This window comes from Mastomys coucha, unplaced genomic scaffold (genome assembly GCF_008632895.1).
Source record: "Mastomys coucha isolate ucsf_1 unplaced genomic scaffold, UCSF_Mcou_1 pScaffold5, whole genome shotgun sequence".
In the NCBI taxonomy this organism is placed as follows: domain Eukaryota; kingdom Metazoa; phylum Chordata; class Mammalia; order Rodentia; family Muridae; genus Mastomys; species Mastomys coucha.
The window spans coordinates 62,233,714-62,255,057 of NW_022196911.1; the positions used below are offsets into that span (position 1 = coordinate 62,233,714).

A 21,344-nucleotide genomic window follows, 5' to 3' on the forward strand; every position below is an offset into this window, starting at 1 on the left:
AGAGAGAGAGAGAGAGAGAGAGAGAGAGAGAAAGAGAGAGAGAGAAGTATTTCACAATGTTAGTGTAAATAAGAGGAAGTGTGAGGCATGCCTGTGACTAGGCACAGGAGTCTGGTCCTATGATGAAGCAAGCATGTGCCAGGAAGTTTACAAAAACTTCCAGTTTAGCCTAGCCCACTTAAGCCAGCCTACACTTATATCCAGCACAGAATTTAGCTAGCCTCATCAACTAATGAGAATAAGCATCAAACGGTACTATGTGTGCCCTGTCACTCTCAAGAGAGGTACCTGAAGAAAACCCATCTGATACCTTGGTGGCTTCTGTGAATAACAGAAGTTCCACACTTATACTATAAAACAGGCTACATTTGCAAGGGCTCTATAAAATCAGGCTTAAAGGTATTACTAGCAATGCACTCAATATTTGGTTACAATTAAAATTTAGTATTTTATCCGATAGACAAACTGTTGCAGGATATTTGATCACACTGTGAATTCAAGATTGTGTTACTGGAAAAACTTGTTTTTAGTTGTGGTGTGTCTCAGCTTTAGCACACACCTTCAATTCAAGAGCTTTCTATTCTATGTGAATACCATAAACAGGATTAAATAGAGTCAACCATAGGTCAAGAGGCAGAGCAAGCAACCAGTTGACAGAGTGAATATAGATTAAGGAAAAAAAAATAGGGAGTAAGAGGGAATCAGGAGGAGAGATAGAGAGATACATAGGAAGTAGAAGGGAAGGACACTTAGTTTCAAGGATGCTGTAGAGTAGGACACTCCTGGTGGGACAACGGGCTGAGGAAGGTCAGCTGGGTGCTTTCTCTAACTCTCAGAGCTAGGAAGGGTTTCATCCCAGTATCTGACTCTTGAGTCTCCATTGGTAAAATCAAATGACTGTGATTTTGTTAAAAAAAAAAAAAATAACAATAAGCAATACGAAAAAGCTGTAAGACACTTTAGTAGACCAAGAAAATGAGAGTAAAGATAACAGTAAAATCTCCAGTTAATAGAATCTAATAGATGGGTTGAATACAACATCAAATCCAACTTTAATCTGCCATGTGGGTTTGATCATGTACCCTACAGTTGAGGACAGAACAGAAATTTCTGCCCTAGCCAGAGGCTTGTGGAGATAGAAGGCAAAACATTTGCTGAGTCTTCTTCAGGAGGGAAACTGAGTACTGACAGGTGTCAATTCGAAAGGCTGGATAATGAAATCTGAGACCTCTTCTAGCTACTCAAGAAGCCACACCCATGCCTTCGTGGCTCTCCTTCCCCCTAAGCATCTTTTTTCAATTAACTCTGTAAAATCTGTTAAATTTTACATCTGTAAAATCTCATCACAAACTCTGAATGTGTCATACTGATTCATCCTGAAATTCCTTTCAGCACCCAAGAATCCTAGCTTGATCTAGAGGTCCTAGAGGACTCGGCAATGAGTGCTCAAGACTGCTGTGGGCAGTAGCATGGGGCTGTGTTCCCGCTCCTGCCCCACTCGGGAGCTACAAGATGACAGTCCCTGATATAGCACTGCTTCAAGAGTGCCCCATGATAAGATCTCTTGGACCTACAAAGCATGAGAAGCCCTGAAAGCTCTTTGCAGACAACAGAGAAAAATCCTTATCTTCCTAAAACCAAAGCTAAGCCTCACTTAAAGGCCTATCAGTGGCTGGAGTCTGACTTTCTGTTTTGCTTGGCTTCACCGTTTTTCTTTTAGGCGCTGTTGGCACTATACATACGCAATGGTTAATGCTTTACACTATTGCCTTTTTTTAATCTACACAGCCACTAAAATCTTTCTTGGGGGCTGGGGAGATGGCTCAGCAGTTAGGTGTGTTTGCTGCTCTCTCATGAAACACAGAGTTCAGACTCCAGAACACATAGTGGTAGCTCACAACTACCTGTGACTCCACCTCCAAGGGACCCAAAGCCCTCTTCTGGCATCTGAGGGCAACACACACACATGCAAATGCCTGTACATGTGTGTGTGTGTGTGTGTGTGTTTGTGAGTATGTGCATGTATGCACACGCGTGCGTGCGTGCGTGCGTGCGAAGCGCACAGGGCAAAACAAATCTTTAAAAAAAAATCCATAGGCTGGACCAATGGCTCAGAAATTAAGAGTATTCTTGCAAAATATCTGAGTTCAGTTCCCATCACCTATCTCAGGTGACTCATAGCCACCTGTAGCTCCAACTTCAGGGGATCTGTCACTTCTGGCTTCCTTGGGCACCTGTACTCTTGTATACATACACAATTTAAAAAAATCTTATTTTTTAAAAATTAAAAAAAAACAACAAATAATTCTTCTTGGAGTTGTTCTTTGTATTTTCCCACACTCTTAGTATATAATCAGGTGTCTACTTCTTTTTTGGTTTTTTTTTTTTTTTTGGTTTTTCAAGACAGGGTTTCTCTGTGTAGCCCTGGCTATCCTGGAACTCACTCTGTAGAACAGGCTGGCCTCAAACTCAGAAATCCGCCTGCCTCTGCCTCTCAAGTGCTGGGATTAAAGGCCTGTGCTACCATTGCCTGGCTTAGGTGTCTACTTTTTTAAATCCTACACCCAAAAGTTAAGATGAGGACAGTCCCACTTACAAAGGCTAATGGGCCTTGATAGTCTGTTCATAAAGAGAACCTGTGCCACCAATAAAGTGCTGGGAATATACACCTGACAACTCAGATACCTATCCTCAATCCTCCAAATACACACCACAATTCACAAATATCAAAGGTCTTAGTTACCATGTGATAAAAAGGCCTGGTTACTTCAGTGCTAATCTTAGGACCTGGCCTAACAATCTGCTGTGTGCTTCACTGCTTATGTGGTTTGATGTGGTGAGTGATTGCACCCTCTCCTTCTACATGCCCATAGAACAGTGATCCTACAATCTACAAACTCAGATTCTCTCACTTCTGTAAAAGTAGCTGTTATTCTCCTGTAGTAATTATTGTCTTGGAGGCTTACTGCTAACCCAGGCCTACTCCTGGAAGCTTCTAGCCTCCATATAATCTAATCTAGGCCTAAAATAATTTCAGTCTCTGAGATTTGCCCCTAAATAAGCTCACCTCTTCCTACTTCTTTCCATTCTCTGGCTGGCTGATTCTGGCTCAAACTCCTCTCTGAGCTAACTGATTCAGTCCGGCTTGTCTCTCTCAGACTCTCCTAAATTGCTCTGCTTGGTCTCAAACCAACTCTAGTGATCTAATCTTCTGGCTCCTTCTCATTCTCTGGCTTGTTCTGTCTTCACCCGTGTCTAGCTTGTTCTCTCTCTTGGCGGCTTGTATCTGTACAGCTGTCCTGGTAAAACTGCCTTCTCTCTCTCTCCCCTGAGCTGCTCCCTTAAGTAGCTTCCTCTTCTTTTCCTCTCTCTCTTGAGAGTTGGGCAGATCCTATTTTGTCAAATCTTTCTCTGATTCATCACTCTGTCTGCCACTCAATTAGACATCACTTTCAAACATGGGTGTTTTTCTTCTACAAGCTAACTTTACCTTCATAGTTTGGGATTACTGGTATATACTAAGGGCTGAGCCACACCACAACTAGAAACATCATTTTTTAGTAAATAACACAATCTTGAGGTTCACAATGTAATCAAATAGTCTACAACACATTCTACTTAGATGAGACAGCTTGAGACAGTTGATGGCTGGATAGGCAGGGTATACATCCTTGTTCAGCAAATAGTTATAGGAAACAGATCTTCCACCACCATCAACTCTTAAGATAAAGGAAGGAATCAGTCTCAGAGGGAAAATGAGGTAGGAGACATGAGAAGGAAAAGGAAGCCCAGAGTCTGGTTGGGGTCTCGTGCCACCTAAGAACCAAGATTTTCCCTGATATTCATAATGTCTGCTATGAAGGTTGCCTACAAAGAAGTGATATTCCGTTTACGTAGATTTTAAATAAGAATGTTAAAACAGCAATAAAATAAACTTAAGGCCTAAGCACATATCACCTTGGAGTATGGTCCTGTTCCTTTTTCAGATGTAAAGCTACAGTTTTCTGGAAAACAAACAAGACTATAAACTTTATTTGCATCAAACATGTCCTAAGGCCCTTGTGTAATCTTATCCAGTGTACCCCAGGGGCCAGCCTATAATCTATTACCCAGAAAAATGAGATTAAAAGGAAAAGATTGTTTGACAATCTTTTGAGACGTACCTGCAGAAGCCACTCAAATTTTATACACACACACATATATATATTAAAGGTGACGCACGGTTTTAATCCCAGCACTTGGGAGGCAGAGGCAGGCGGATTTCTGAGTTCAAGGCCAGCCTGGTCTACAGAGTGAGTTTCAGGACAGCCAAGGCTACACAGAGAAACCCCGTCTTAAAAAACAAACAAACAAACAAACACACAAACAAAAAAGTTAGTCTGTAGAAGAAAGCACCCATGTTTGAAAATGATGTCTGAGTGTCAGACAAAGTGATGAATCACAGAAAGATTTGAAAAAATAGGATCTGCCCAACTCTCAAGAGAGAAAAGGAAGAGGAAGCTACTTAAGGCAGGAGCACAGAGAAACACACAGACACATATGCATATATATTTATATCTACATATATTTATATGTATTTATATATTTACATATATATGTATATATTTATATTCACATGTGTGTGTGTTATAAAAATATTAAAGTGTGACACTCCTGAAAAGCCCATGCTTTCGGGTGTGCATTCTCCTCCTAAGCATCTCTCTATTAATCCATATTCCTCAATTTGTGTTAAAATCTTTTCATAAAATTCAACAATGCTTTGTGTTTTTTTTTTTTTAAAAACTTCTACTAACTTTGAGTATAAATTTCATAAGATTCCTGATCAACCCGACCAAGAAACAAGAATCATTAAACAAGAATCATTAAACTACAATACTTACGGTGTTAGAGAGCAGCACAATAGGTCAAAAAAGCCAAGCACGGAGAAAAACAGTATCATACTCCAAAGAAACAATCACTGAAGCAATGCTGGGATCCCCCTGGAGTTTAAAAAAAAAAAAAAAGTGCTTTAATTAAAGGGCGGAAGTTGTTTTACACACCACCACAGGGCGGGGTGAGGAGAGAGAAGCAAAGGTGAGAAGGCAACAAGATGGGGATCATTCGCCCAGCACGTGCACAGCAAATAATAATAAGCAAACGAAATGAATACGAGTTAAAATTTCTCAAGGATCAAAAGCTGAAGTGTGTGGCTGTAAGCCAACTAAGCGGCCCAGAGGAGGACACCTTCAATAAACTTTAAAATCTGAGACCGGTGGGTGGGTGGGAGACCTTTTAAAGAAATGAGCCACTGGAGACTAAATGAAGGATGGGTATGACGTAGCACACACCTTTGCAGTGCCTTGCTACCGGGCGGTTTGGACCGCAATTAGAAGCGCCAGCACTTTGGTCTTCAGTCATCTTACTACCCTCAACACTCAAAGTCTTATTTATTATTTTTTTCTAAGTCATGGATTATTGTGATTATTTCAAAAGTTACAGGACGACTTCCACTTTGAGGTCCGAGACCTCGCAGCTCCGCCTGGCCGGTTTTTACACTGGGCAGTAGGAGGGGACCCTCAGTCTCTTGCAGCTGGGAGAAGCGAACCCGGCTAGAAGACCCAAGGCCACCTAGTCCCACCGTTCTGGTCCTGCGATGTTTGTATTTTCCAGCCGCCACCAGGCCCAGCCCAGGATCCCAAGGAACCATCTCCCAAGCCTCTCCGCCCACAACCCGCCCCACCCTTCTCCATCCCTGAGAACCACCTACCGCCAGCAGCGGCAGGACCCGAGACTCCTCCACAATCTGAGGGCAAACAGCGTCACCAACCGAGCTAAGAGGAAAGAGCGGCCTCGCTCGACCTCCGGCGGAAGCGGAAGCTCGAGCGGAAATGGAGAGGCGGCCCAAAGGAGGCGCGGTCTCCTAAACTCATGGCGTCTCTTGTACGGGCAGCGGTGGTGCGGTCGCAGTGTCGCCAGCTCTGGCGTCTGTTTCCTCGCGGCCATGGGCTCAGGGATATGGCGGAGAGGCCGAGACCGGAGGAGGCGCGCTGCTGCCTGGGGAGCCGAGCCTTCAGCGCCGGGCCGCCTCCGCCGGGGGCCGGGCCGGAGCCCAAGGGCAGTCAAACCGGGTCTCACCGCCTGAAGCCTGGGGTGAGTGTCCGCATGGAGCCTTCGGGGCCCGGCGCTCTCTGCAGCCTTCCATCTATGTATCCTGCAAGGTCACACCTCAGGAACTCCCTGGCGTGAAAGGGCCATGGAATCCCTTCCTTGCTTCCTGGTCAGCGATACTTCCAACCTTGACAGAACTGTTTCCTGGTCCCACCCAGCCTTTACAGAACTTGAGAACCCACTCTCCCTCCGCGCGGTTACAACTCGGGTTTTTGTTCCAGAAAAAAAAAAAAATCAGTTCTGAACTTTAAAGAGCACAGAGAAATAACTCAACGTTAGTTTTTAGGAAGCCCCACTTTTGGTTTCTTTTGATTTGCTGTCATTTTGGAAGCCAGCTGGGTAATCTTCCCAGATTTATTTATTTTTATTTCCAGTATCGGCATAAGCCGGTCATCAGTTACTTTTTTGTTTGTTGAGAAGGTTGGCCTAGAACTCGATATGTAGCCAAGAATGACTTTGAGTTTAATTCCCCTCCCAGGGTGCTAAGATTACAGGTGTGCATGGCCACACCCACTTTTATACAGTGCTTGGCATGGAACCCAGGGCTTGGTACATGACAGTCAAGCACTCTACCAATTAGGTGAGCTTCATCTCCAGCCCTTAATCGGTTTGTAAATTAACTTGGGTAACTTTTTCTTGGAAACGAGTGCTTTTGTAGTAGATATAACTGTATTCACAAACATTTGCATGATTTATCCAAAAGTAACTTGAAACATTCAGTGTATGTAACTGTGGTTTGTGTGTATGGACTTGCCATGAAAACGAAGGTAATAAATACAGTGTGGTTAAGTGTTGGTATCTTACTTACTTTATTGTTTCAATCTCTGCCCCAGTAGCCTGTTTCTTGGAAGTCTTTAGCACTCACTTTTGCCATTGGAGGATCCTTATTGGCTGGAATGAAATACTTCAAGAAAGAAAAGATAGAAAGTAAGTGGTTACTCTTTGGAGAACTTTTTTTTTAATTATTGTATGTGCATATGCAGATGTGTGCATGTCATGGTGGAGGCCAGAGAATTTTTGGGGAGTTGGTGCTAGTGTATTCTTCAAGAAAGAAAAGATAGAAAGTAAGTGGTTACTCTTTGGAGAATTTTTTTTTTTAATTATTGTATGTGCACATGCAGATGTGTGCACGTCATGGTGGAGGCCAGAGAATTTTTGGGGAGTTGGTGCTAGTCTATTCTTCCATGGTGGGTTCCTGGGATTGAGCTTGGGTAATCAGGCTTTTATATCGAGCACATCTATCTACTTGGCTACTGGCCAACCCTGTTCTTAAACCTTTTGTTTTAAAATAAGTCAAGGATTTCCCTAGATGCTGTTTTCCAGGTCAGAGAGCAGTGCAGGGGTCTGTGCGGGCCTGAAGAAGTCTTGGTCATGGGATCTGAGAAGACTTCCTAGGGGTCAGGCATGTAGAGCAAACTAGTCGAGGTGGCAGCATTGGGCAAGACCAGGCTGGCTATGATGGAGGGGAAGCCAGGAACTGCTGTGAAATACCATTGTGACGTGTTGAAGGCACTTTTAAAAGTTTACATTTTAGTGGCTATTTTAAGGACTTTAAGATTTGTTTCAGAGGATTAAATAAATATTGTTTGAGCCAGTTATTTAGAGTCTCTTGATGCCATTAAATAAAGAGAAATGTTAAGATATGGGAATGAGGACTTGGTAACAGGCATTAGAACTTCAGTAATATATAAATTCTATATTGATATGAGCAGAGTATTTTAATTGATAAAGTTTTCATGTTTGTTTAGAGTTACTTATTTTGTGTGTGTGTGTGTTTTGTCCATGTGCATGAACGTGAATTATGTGAGTGCCTTGTGCATGTGGAGGTCAGAAGAGAGCATTTAGATTTTCTGAAACTGGAGTTACAGGTGTTTGTGAGTTGCCATTGGTATTGGGAACTGAGCCCAGGTACTATGCAAGAATAAGTGCTCTTAACTGCCAAGTCATCTCTCCAGCTTCTAATTTTAATATTTTAACAGGCATTCAGTTTATTCCCAAGTGTACCTAAGGAAATGAGTTTTCAAATGTTGAAAAGTTAAGAAGGTAGTGACAAATTATTCTTAATGTAAGCTGCTTTTGCTTCGAAGTTCATGTGTAATAAGTTTGTTTTAGTTAGAAATTTCCATGAGACCGACCTAAAGTGTTCCAGAATTACTTGGTTATTTACTGACCCATACATTGTGTTCCTTCAACATAATCAGAACCATCAACATTTAGAAAATTAACCCTTATGGAACCATTGTTCTAAGGCAGTCTCAGGTTCAGTTGAGGTTGATACTATATTGCTTTTGCAATAAAAGCATCAGTTCAGACCCATTCCTTGTTCCTGGTTGTCTCTTCAACTTCTGCAGATTATAAGTTTCTCAGGCCTCACCTGAGTTGGCTGACCTTGACAACTTTGAAAAGCCCAGGCCGGTTATTTAGTAAATTGTTCCTCCTCCTGTACCGTCCTCATCTTCTCTGGGGATTTTGTTGAGGCCCTGCAGCCTTTGACAGGGTTGTCACAGAAATGATACCGAGTGCGGTTGAGTGCATCATGATTTTTCCTTGTCCCATTATTGGTGATGTTGCATCATCTAAGACATCTCAGCCTCCTCGTATGAATTGTATGTTTAATCATGCATGTGTGTGTGTACCATTCTCATCACTCTGGGTTTATTTACTTGCCATATGTTCAGGGATTGTGATCTGTTCTCTTTTAATTTTCAGAGTATCTCTTGGGAGCTTATGATAGTTGTTTTGTTTGTTTCTTTGCTTTCATTGTTAACTTGACATAACCTAGAGTCACCTGGGAAGAGCCTCAATGAGGGGAGTCTAGATCAGGCTGGCCTGTGGATATATGAGCTTGACCTTGGGGATTCTCTAGATTGTCCTAATTGATGTGGGACGACCCAGCCTGAAAGTGGCAGGCAGTCCTACTTCCTGGTTTGGGTCCTGTACTTTGTAAGAGTCGAGAAAGCTTGCTAAAGACTGCATGCATAGATTATTTCTCCTCTAGACTGCAGGTTTGTTGTGACAAGGGGTGCAGGCTCCTCCCACTGTGACTCACAAATGGGCTATTACCAGGAATTGTAAGATAAAATAAACCTTTTTCATTTAAGTTTCTTTTTGACAGAATATTTTATCACAGCATCAGAAATGAAACCAGAAGAGTCTGTTGTTGGCACAGGATCCTGGTTTCAGTAGCCTTTGGGTTTTCCCTGTACCACTGGCTCTGTTCGTGCTTCCTTTCAGCTTACTTCAGCGTTTCTCACCAGGACCTCTGATTGTCTTAGCACTACAGAGAGCATTCCTGTTCTCTTCTGGCCTCAGTTCTGGCTTCCTTTCCATTAGTAACACTCTTATCCCTGTTTGTTTGTTCAATTAATCTTTATAAAACTAAGATCCCATCACTACTGCCTTTGCTCATGAAGCTACCTCTAGCACACTCAGCCTCAAAGCTCTCTCACCCCACACTGAACAGATTAGGACTGGATTTGTTCTGGGTGAAAACCTTTTTTTTTGGTTTTTTGTGATTTTTTTTCTGTGTAGCCCTGGCTGGTCTGGAACTCACTCTGTAGACCAAGTTGGCCTGAACTCAGAAATCCGCCTGCCTCTGCCTCCCAAGTGCTGGGTTACAGGCATGCGCCACCACTGCCCAGCTCCTGGGTGAACACTTTTTACCACTTTGTTACAGTGCTTGTATGTGTGATAGCATTCAATTTTCTTTTTTTATGCTTACTTTTCTGAAATTTCTCCTATTTTATTCCCCACCCCCATACATACTGTTTCTAGTATTATGCTAACTATGTCAAATATTTCAGTGACTCTGGTTACAATGACTTGTTTTGTTGGTGCATCTCTTAGAGCTGGAGAAACAACGGCATCGCAGCATTGGGAAGCCTTTACTAGGGGGACCATTTTCCCTCACAACTCACGATGGAGAGCCCAAAACTGACAAGGACTACCTGGGTCAATGGGTATTGATTTATTTTGGTTTCACTCATTGCCCTGATATCTGTCCAGAAGAACTAGAAAAAATGATTGAAGTCGTGGAGGAAATAGGTGAGAGACCAATCACAATCTGCACTACTGAGTCACTAGTACTGATTTCACATTCTATAGTGTGTTTTAATGTTTTGCTCTATAAGGGCATAAAGTGTCCATGTTCAGCTTGTTTTGATTCTAGGGCCCTTGCTAAGGTGCCAAGTGTTAGGTCAATTAAAAATGGCATCGTGCTTCCATCTACTTTTACTGGAGAGTTCTCATATTGTTTTCCCAGTGACACTGATGGTTAGAGTAGGAAATCTAGAGTGGTCAGTGATATTTTATTAGTGTCAATTAAAAGCAATCTGAAGGAAGCATACCTCTTTAAGTTGTTTTGCCTATTCAGTCTTTATTGATATTATACCTTGTTCTCGATATGGTAGAGAAACTACAGAGACTGGGTTGCATTAGGAAGTAAGATGACAATGAGAGGTGATCTGGAGTAACAGCATCTGTGTATCTACGTGTGTGATAGCACATCTGTCTGGCTCCTTCAGACAGAAACCCCTCCTCCTCCACTCCAGATAATCTAATCTGCCCTCTGTTGCCCTGATGCTTTGCTGTAGAACCACTTTCTCCAGGTATTGCTGGGTCTCTGTCTTTTCTTTAGGGTGACTATTGACTAATTGGACCTTTCTTTCAGACAGTATTCCATCCCTGCCAAATTTAACTCCACTTTTCATCACCATTGACCCAGAAAGGGACACAAAAGAAGCCATCGCGACCTATGTGAAAGGTGTGTTTTTTACTGATAATTTATACATACTCACTTCTTAACAGTATGCAGTAGCAAACTATCTGATACTTAACAATGCTTCCTAAGATAGACAGGTGGTATTGTCAGTTTTGCAGGCAGATAAAACAATGAAGCTCAGTTACAGTGTCAATTTGTTGACACACAAGCAGCAGAGTTCCCCATTCTTGGTGCTCTGGTCTTTACTTTTATTGCAGGAGCTATTGGAACTTCATGTTTATTACCTAAGTTAAATGGGGAGTAAGGGTGTGTTGCTTTTCACTGTGTGTCTTATTCTTGTTTTTGTTAGAGTGTGGAAACATACTTCAGGAGTGCATGCAATGGGAGATTAAAGATGGATTTTGGAGCATAAACAAATTTTTACCTCAGGCTTTATGTTGTTTTTGTTTGTTTATTTCCTTATTTATTGAGGCTGGGTTTAACTCTACTATTGGCTTTTCTGGAACTCACTGTAGACTAGACTACCTTGAACTCACAGAGGTATCCACCCGCTTCTGCCTCCAGATTGCTGGGATTAAAAGTGTAAACCATTTTCTTAATTCAGTCATTTTAAGAGACTTCCAAGATTATGTAAATTCTCAAAAACATAACAGCACATACATTCTATGACTGATTTACCCATAGCCATGAGGTTTTGGGTTTTTTTAATTTTTTTTTTTTTATATCATAGCATGAATTTTCTTACAGGCATCCTTTGAGCCATCTTTTGTTGTTTTTGGTTTTTGGGGGGTTTTTTTGTTTTTTTTAAACCAAGCATGGTGTATACACCTTTAATCTCAGCATTGGGGAGCTATGAGTTCTAGGCCAACCTGGTATACAAAGTTTTAAGATAGCCAAGGCTACATAAAGAGACCCTGTCTCAAAAATCTCAGAAAAAAAAATGTTTTTTCATACAGTATGTTTTAATCATATCCCCCGCACCAACTCCTCCTGAGTCTTCCCTACCTATCCACCTCTGGGTTCTTCCTCCCATCTCCAAAACAAAATAGAATGCATTTTTAAAAACAACAGAAGGTCAAACAAAATACTAAGAAGACAGAAAACACTGAAACAATGAAACAAAAGCTCCAAAAGAGGGTGGGGTACATTTTGTGTTGGCTACCAACTCCTAGGTATGTGGCCCACTCTGGAGTTGGCTGGTATTCCCACTAACACTTCACAGGAGAGAGCTGCTTTTCCCTTTCCCAGCCTGTATCAATTGCAGACAGTTTCTTGGCTAGGTGAGATGCTGTGTCCACTTCCCCTTCTCAGTGCTCACATTCAAATAGGCCCTGTGCGTGCTGTCACAGAGTCTGAGTTCATGTGGCCGTCATTCCTGTTGTCTTCAGGAGTCACCCACCCTGTCTCCTACAGTTGTTCCACCTCCTCTTCCATGTAGAACCCTGCGCCTTGAGAGGATAGGAACATGGAGACGTCTCATTTCGGGCTGAGTCTCCCAAACCTCCCACACCACTAAGCCATTGGACAGCCTCTTGAACTAGCTTTCTTTCCATATGACGCAATGAAAAACCTGTAACTAAATCAGCTTAAGACATGATTTAAATAACTAGAATACATTTCCTTCAGATCCCTATAATAGTCACAAGAAGATCCATCATATATCATGGGCATGCAGAAAAGTGTTTGGAGACTCAGGAATAAAGTGGCCTCAAAGCTGCTTTATAGTGACAGTAGGGCTTTCGTTTATACTTGGTGTTCTTGTCGTTTTGTTCTTGAGTAAAGACTGTTATGTTTCTTGTCTTATTCTCACTGTCTTGTTTTTATATTTAGAATTTTCCCCCAAATTGGTTGGTTTGACTGGCACGAAAGAAGAGATTGATGGAGTGGCCAGAGCATACAGGGTGTATTACAGCCCTGGCCCTAAGGATGAGGATGAGGACTACATAGTAAGTAAATGCTCAGCTTTGAATGTCTGGCCTGGCCTGGAATCCCAGGTCTCACAGACTTTACATCCCTGACTGGCCTCTGAGATAAAGGAAAAACCTGAAAGGCTAAAGAGATGGCTCGGTGATTAAGGGCACTTGCTGCTCTTCCAGAGAATCCGGGTTCAGTTCTCAGAATCCACCTTGTGGCTCACAATTGACTGTAATTGCAGTTCCAGGGAATCCAATGTCCTCTTCTGGACTCTACAAACACCAGGCACATATGTGGTATACAACAGACATGTAGGCAAGCACTCTAACACATGACACAAAAATCTCTTTAAAAAGAAAAAAGAGGCTATTGTAAATTCCTTAAGAATTTTGGATAATTTGAAAATATATTTGAAAGATGACTGCTTATTATTTATATTTATTCTTATAAACTGTCTGACTTCCTTCCCTAGTTATATATACAATTACATGGTGTCCATTCTACTTCAGTCTTAGTTTATGAGCATCCTGTTGTTTCTCCCTATGTCTTTGATGAAGGGGGAAAATGTGCTCCTTTTCACACTTGTAAGTTGTAAGCCTTAGGGAGTCATATTTATTTCATTGAAAAGCAAGAGAGAAAATGGCAGACTGTTTGCAAGCTTTACTGACTTTGGACTTAGTTCAGTTCAACATGGGGTTCAACAGTGAGAGATGGACTGCCGCCCCAGTTTACCCTTGTGGTTCTTCTATGAAGGATCTATTTACTTGTTAGTCATTGTTGTCTGGGAGGTCCTCAGCAACTGGGCTGTTTCTGATTGGTGGTTTCATGGTATGTACACAGCAGACTCCTCTCAACCCAGGTGTTTGTTTCTTAGCACATCAGAATTGCATGGTGCTATAGCAGCAATTCTTAGCCTGTGGGTTGCTATCCCTTTGCAGGTTGACCAACCCTTTCACAGGGGTCACCTAAGACGATTAAAAGCCGAAAATATTTACATTATGATTCATAAGAGTAGCAGACAAAGCTAGTTTTATGTTTGGGGTCACTACAACATGAAGAACTGTATCAGAAATCTCAACATTAGGAAGGTTGAGATACACTGTACAGTAGTATTGCTATAGAATTTTTTTTTCCTGTTGTCATACTCTGGGTTTTCTATAAAGTCAGTTAAGTAAAATGAGTAGCCATAAATGATTTCCTTGTAGCTATAAAACCAGTTGGTGTGGGGGGAGATGTGTAGGACACTAAGACATTGATTTGCCAGTTCCCTGTGACCTGTCCCTAGAGCCATATGCAGAGTGTTTGTTTTCTCCACTGCCCGCTGTGGTTTGTACCTTTTTCTTTCTCCGGCATGTGGGTGTACATGTTGGTTGACTAGGATGGCTGACAAAGGAGGTCCCAGCATCTGCCTGTCTCTGCTTCTCAGTACTACACATACAGGCATGTGTGACCATACTTGGCTTTTACCTGGATTCGAGTGATTCGAATGCTTGTGCTTTTACAGCACGCAACGGGACACTAGGCTTTAGTCACCCTCTAGCCCTTTGAACTTGTAGCCTCTTGTGTACCCTTGTGTACCCTCTGGCCAAAATAAAAATGGGCTGTTGACCACAGTGCCTCAAGTCCAACACAGTATCATATTTTCCAGACCTAATGCTTCATAGCATTGGGAAAACTTGGAGTTCATGGAAGAAAAGGACAAGAGAAAAATGAATATCTTTTCCTGAAGCCCAGTTTGAGAGAAGTAGTCAGGCTCTCCTGTGGCTTTGTCTTGTTGCATTTGCAAGGTATGAGAAGTAGAAAAGTGCACAAGTGCCAAAAGAGGAGACCCATAGGGATATGGGACCCGCAGGGGACTTAGGACCCACAGGGACATGGGCCTTTCAAGAGTGCCAGAGGAAGTAAGTAGGAGGGTCTAATCATCTCACCATAAACAAGTTTTGTTAAATTCTGTAACAGTCTTGTTTTGAAGTAAAAAGGACATTTTGCAGATAATCAAATGGCTGATTTTATTTGTAACATTTTAGTGTAGCCAGGCATGGTGGCACACTGTCACTTTGAAGTCAGCATGGTATACACAGCAAGTTTCAGGCTAGCTAATGCGACATAGTGAGACCCTTGTCTCAAAAATAAAAGTAAGTAAAACATTTCATTCAAATCACAAGTATTTTACTGAAACCAAAGCTCCTCTTACTACAGGAATGGGACAAGGCTACTAGTCCACATGGTCCCTCAATACTGTCAACTGCCCTTCACAGTTTGCTAGTTCAACCCTTCATTGCATAGTCCACCTCAATTGGTTGCCTTTGGTGTAGGAAGAGTTACCATTTCCTTGTTATCAGTAAGTCACCATGGTGCACAGGCTGAGCCAGTGAGTACATTATCAGTAAGTCACCATGGTGCACAGGCTGAGCCAGTGAGTACATTATCAGTAAGTCACCATGGTGCACAGGCTGAGCCAGTGAGTACATTAGCAGACCAAGCACATGTTAGGTCTTGAAATATGTACTTGTGATGCAGTTAATCTAAAATGTAGTTGACGTTTTTGTCTTAAAGATTAAAGTAGAGATACATACATCTTATGGAGGCTTCCTTGACCTCCTAGGAGGCATCCTAGACTCCATTTTCCCCATATTGTTCTGATGCCCTAAGACTGCTCTGACTTCATTGCTGTACATTTGCTAGATCAGCCTACAGGGGGAGATACTCTATGACTTTTTAGTTTTTCTTAAGTGACTCCTTATGTCTTGAGGCCATGGATAGATGGAAATTTAAAGACGAGTAAGGGGGCAGAGCTTAAAGATTAACCTTGAGGTATAATGGGATGATGTTTTCATAATTTCAAACAAAAGTGATAAAAGTAGCATCTGTAGATATTATATACAAATTGAGCATCCAAAGTTAGCATCTAAAGCTAAATTTGCATGTTATACACAGTTATACGCACAAGAGCACATTGTTATGTATAAATGTTAGCTAGAAAATAGTTTGGGGGGAATAGAAACAGCTTTTAAATCTAAATGAAGACCACCAAATTCATAACAAAAATTTGGATTATTTAATGATATTCCTCTTTTTAAACCTGTTAAGTTTAGCTGTGATTGGAAAGTTTAAAAATACTGTTGTCAGTCTAGGAAAAGTGGGACGTGTGCGGTTGGAGTGAACTTGAAACAACAGGGGTCTTGACTTCATGCATTGCTAATGGGAATGAATCTGATAAGTCCACTTTGGAACACAATGTAGGGGAAGTTAACCTTTGCTTTGCCAGCGCTGCTGCTAGGTGGAAATTAGCTTATAGGTGAATCTTACAGTATTGTTGGTAAAAACTAAGGACTGAAACCCAAGCAACCCTTTTTGAAGAGTTACTTTATCTGTCTTGATATAGAACAATGTTGTTTTGTGTTGCATGACAAGGGACTGTCATAAAGTGTCAGTTGTGTGACAGTAGTAGGTAGTACTGGGTATAATGCACAGTAAATACAGAGAATTACTCTGAGAATACAGTAGGGACCAGTGACAGTGGTTCCATGGGAGAACAATGAAGGGATTCTGGGAGTCCAGGAGATTGTATGCATGCAGCTCCTTTTTAGGAAACTAAGACATGAGTCTCCACCTCTAGTTGAATTGGAAATAGTGGCAACATGGTGATAAGAAAAGGATGCATGCGTTGAAATTAGACATGTTAAATCTTAACGTTAGATCAGGCATTTAGTGGTGTATATTAGAGGACTCCTGTCTCAGGATGAAATGAAGTGAGGGGCTTGGTGATGGCTCAGTGGGTAATAGTGCCTGTTGCACAAGCACTGAGTTCAAATTCCCAGTGACCACATGAAAAGCCAGGCATGGCCATGTGCTCCTGAAACTCCACACTATTGTACTGCTAGAGGAGTTTGCTGAGGCTACCAACCTAGCTCCAGGTTTACTGAGAGACCTTGTCTCAGGGGAATCAGGCAGAGACTGACAAAGGCGGACACCCAACATCCCCTTCTATCCTCTGTGTGTGCATGCTCACACCTACATGTGCACATATACCACACACTAAGGAAAAGGATATGTAGTTGCTAGTTTGTTTTTCTATACTACAAACTACTAGAATTTGTAGAATTCTTTATAAGAACAAGTATTGATTGTCCCAACGATAACCATGTAAATATTGAAAAGTGGCCACAGAGAAGTTTGACAAGGGTAGAGAATGTCTTTTACTATATATGAGTTGGTAATTTATATTAAGAATCCTTTGAAGTAATGAAGTAAGTCCAATATACTCCAGTTCTATTCTTTAAAAAGGAAAGTAACTAGAGGAAAAAGGAAAGGGGACCTATATTGTTTGTGTAAATGAAATCATCAGAAACTTTTCTAAGAAAGGAAGCAGTGAAGGAAAGAAGGTGTACTCTGCACAGAAAGGCTTGAGGGGAAGCCAGAGTCTTAATTCTGATTCTGACAAGTGTGAGAAGAAATTCCAGGCCCTGCCTGGCTCCTACAGTAAATTCTTCACATGAAATCACCAGCTGTCTGAGCTCTTGATGGCATTCTTTCCCGATGGCAGGAGAGTGACTCTTTCCATTAGCTCTCTCCTTATGAATGTGTGTGTATAAAAAGGTAACAGCCTCACAGCCATATAATGTGGGCTGGGGTATATTCAGGGGTGTTTCCGCTTTGGTATGTGTGATGGCATACCTATCTTTCTGTCTTGCCAAACAAGCCTTCAACAAATTCCAAGGACTCAGGATGGCAGATCTACTCTTAAAATATTATAGAAATGAGTATCCAAAGAGTGATGATGAAATTAATGGAAAAATTGATAATGGGTTGAAGAGGCTCCTAAAGAGTAGCATTTGTGGCTGGTGGGAATTTCCAAGCAGTTTGCTTCAGAGCTCAAGCTCAGGATAGCAAATTCAAACTTCCCAGGGCAGAAAAACATCTTACAGTTTTTGATGGGATAACAAATATTAGATTAAATCACTGTTGGGATTTATATCACATGCATCAGCTAGTGGTTGGTTTTCTGGCTTCTCATAAAGTGTGGCAAGTCGAGTTAGGCAGTTCCTTAAAATGAGAGTGGGCACCTAGGCACTCACTCACCGTTGCTTCGACTCCTGTGTGACAACTCTATGAGTGGTGAAGGGGTCAGATAAGAAACTCCCAGTCAGAAGTGGAAAGTGTTCCAAAATAGTCTTACTGTTCCACAGCATAGGTTACTTAGAAGGCTTGTAGAAGGTGAATTCTTCTCTCCGAGACTGTATGGTGGGTATGTGAAGAATGGTACTAAAAGAATCCCAAACTGAACCACAGCAGCAGCCATTTCTAGAACATGGCTGTGCCTGCACTGGAGTTGGTGCAGGCCCAGTTGGTAGACCATGCGTTGGTGACTGGGTACTGCTCTGGCTATGTACGTACGTACCGATGCTAACTTCTCTTACCTTGCAGCATTTTTGTAATCTTCATTCACATATTCTTCTCCCCCTCCGCTTTACAGGTGGATCATACAATAATAATGTACTTGATTGGACCAGATGGAGAATTTCTTGATTATTTTGGACAAAACAAGAAGAAGGCAGAAATAGCTGGCTCAATTGCTGCACACATGAGGTCACACATGAAGAAGAGGTAGCCAGAGCCACGTCTCCAGATGCAGGATTGGCTTGCTGAAGAGGAAGCTTTGCCTTGCAGAGGAACTTCTATATACTGTAACATACAGCATGGACTTCATACCCTAAGAACATCACTCTACGTGAGATGTTACCCTAGGGCTCAGCCAACCCAATCTGCCACGAAGCTACCATGAGTCAAAGGGCCAGGGTAGGCAGAGCCAGTGGGGAGCAGGCATCCAGATCCATCAGAGAGGCACACAAATGCACATCTGTAGGAATGGCACTCTTGGAGTAGTGTTGCTGCCTCGCTGGTGTCTGCTTGCTCAGGCATGGGGACCAGATTCTACAGGAAAGAGTGTCACTTCTGAAATGCTCTTGCTGTTTCAACTTGTGTGCTCAGCATAGGTGTTCAAGTCATCTTTATACTTGAGAGTAGAAGCTCAGCTTTTTGAAAAGGAGTGTGACTGTCAGTTCTGCACTTCATTCCCACAGCAGGTGCTGCTTTGACTGCTGGAGGAGAAAACTGTTTGCACATAACTGTTGTTGGTTCAGTCCCCACCTTTTTATTTTTTTAATAGCTAAGTGATTTGACTGGTTTCCAGTGGTAAGCCAAATGGAAATGAGAATCTTTATCATGACTATGATCTGGTATTTTTATATACCAGATTACACAATGTATGAAATAAAAGATGTGGTCAGTCTAGCAACGTAGACAAGCATGGCTTTGCTTCTGTGAAGAATGGGTGCCTAGCACACCATTGTAGGGGCAGAGGCCACAGACTGAAGTGCTTGTTAAATAAGTGCTTGTTAAAATGTAGATTTACAGGCCAGGAACTGGACTCTCTTGAGTCAGAGTGGCATACGGAGACCTGGGTTTCCAGGGGTAAGTGACTGATATCCCATGATCTGAGTCCACACCTGGATCATCTGTTCCATGGAGAAGTAACAAGCATAACCATCTCTTAGAGTGTCAGCAGCTATTCCAGGGAGGGTTGTCAGGCTGGGTGCGGTGTATGAACTTTTAGTCCCAGTGCGCAGGAGGCAAAAGCAGGTGCTTCTTCGAGTTTGAGGCCAGTCTGGTCTAATAGAGTGTTTGGCTACCTAATAAGACCAAAGAAAGAAAAGAAAGAAAATTCCTGTTGAGTACTGAATGTTGGCTTTGTTCCTGAATTAAACTTCTCTGAAACCTGGGTTTGGCTGTCACCGTTTCAACTTGAACCTTTCCAGTGAATCAAAAGATGCTACAAATAAGCCTTGCTGGAAACCATTCTTCCCAAATACAGGTTAAGTTTATATGCAAGTGATAAAGGCTTATCTTCTGTTTTTTTAACTTCTCGGTACTACATGAAGCCTAATAGAAGTACTTATGTCACCATGAAAGAACACCTGTAGTTGTTATAGGCCAAATCATATCATTTACAATTTATATATTCAAATCCTGGATCAGTCACTTCAGAATGTGACTGAATATGGAACATAAGTTCCCCACCCCTATTCTCCCATCCTCCCCCAGGCAGAGTTTCTCTGTAAACCTGGCTGTCCTGGAACTTGGTGTCAGGACCAGGCTGGCCTTGAACTGAGATCCACTTGCCGTTGCTTCCTGAGTGCTGGGACTAAGCCGGGCAGTGGTGGCGCACACCTTTAATCCCAGCACTTGGGAGGCAGAGGCAGGCAGATTTCTGAGTTCAAGACCAGCCTGACCTACAGAGTGAGTTCCAGGACAGTCAGGGCTATACAGAGAAACCTTGTCTCGAAAAACCAAAAAAAAAAAAGCTGAGTGCTGGGATTAAAGATGTACACCACCACTGCCCAGCTGGAGAGTAAGGCTTTAAGGAGAATTAAATTTAAATGAAGCTGTTAGGTTTGCTCTTCCTTAAAGCAATACTACTGGTGTCCTTAAAAGTGTAAGGAATTAGGACACAGAAGAACAGGTAGAAGCACAGTTGTCCATCCCTGGCCTTGGAAAAAAAACAACTGACGCTCCCCACCCCCCATCTTTGATTGCCAGTCTCCAGAACCTTAAGAAAACAAATATTTTCTGTTAAATCACTCAGTCAGCTGCAGTGAACCAGTACAGTCCATTCCTTAGTTGAGCACTACCATGTGGATGCTGGGAATTGAATTCAGGACCTCTGAAAGAGCAGTCAGTGCTCTTAACTGCTCTGCCATCTCTCCAGCCCCTTTAGAGACATTTAAGATTCAGTAACCATTATTAAATGTCTTCAAATATCCAGTTAATGAAAAGTCAGGGTTATACATTGGTCTTTTGATTCCCAGGAACCATGACATTCCATATCATACTGTAACTGTGTGCATATTGCACTGAAGATGCAAGTATAAACCAGAGCAAAGGCAACAACCTACTTGTTAGGATTTTCATTTGTAAAGCCAGGATTGTGTTAGGAAGATATCCGATGGTGGAGGGCAAACCAGAAGAGAGCACACCTCCACCAGGACTTGGTGTGATTGGTTTTGATTGAAGCAGACACAAGGCCCCTTCCAGAGTGAGAAGCCTTCAGCTTTATAGTGGCTCTTGTACCCAGAAGTATAAGGTTTATCCTGTCACTATCTACAGTCTACACCTCAAAACACAGCGGAAGAAGAGTTCCTGTGAATGTCTGGGATGTAAGAGTCAACTCTTAGCGACTTGCTCTAACTTAGCGCAGTAGAATTGACTAATGCAAGGGCAGGCTACCCCAAGCGAGAAAGGGACAAAAGAGACTGAAGAAGGCAGAGCTCTCAGCAAAGTTTAACAAACCCAGAGGGAGGGGAATGGTCAGACGGGGCTTGGTACCATGTCAGAGTCAGGGCCCATATGCAGTCTTACCATTCCCACTTCATGGCATAGGGTGGTTCCAGAGACCACCCCCCCAATCCACCCCTAGGCAGGAGGACAGCACCCAGAACTGTCATGCCACTAAGGCAGTGAGTTTGCTCAGAGGCCTTTAGGGAATCTCAGGGGAGAACAGGGA

The 21,344-nt window shown here is 42.3% G+C and overlaps 2 protein-coding genes across 2 annotated transcripts in view; one reads left to right on the top strand and one right to left on the bottom strand.

Moving 5' to 3' along the window:
- Positions 1–5,950, bottom strand: part of Adprm (ADP-ribose/CDP-alcohol diphosphatase, manganese dependent) — a 15,491-nt gene extending 9,541 nt beyond the window's left edge. The window contains exons 1-2 of the mRNA XM_031352015.1: positions 5,747–5,950; positions 4,881–4,979 (exon numbers count right to left, since the gene is read on the bottom strand). The gene's annotated coding sequence lies outside the window, so the exon portion shown is untranslated. The remainder of the gene's footprint in view (positions 1–4,880; positions 4,980–5,746) is intronic.
- Positions 5,836–19,669, top strand: LOC116077457 (protein SCO1 homolog, mitochondrial). Its single transcript, XM_031352016.1, has 6 exons — positions 5,836–6,129; positions 6,984–7,074; positions 9,994–10,191; positions 10,817–10,909; positions 12,698–12,813; positions 18,258–19,669. Exons 1-6 carry the CDS (start codon positions 5,908–5,910, stop codon positions 18,390–18,392), a joined length of 855 nt encoding a protein of 284 aa, XP_031207876.1. The 5' UTR covers positions 5,836–5,907; the 3' UTR covers positions 18,393–19,669.
- Positions 19,670–21,344: the final 1,675 nt, after the last annotated feature.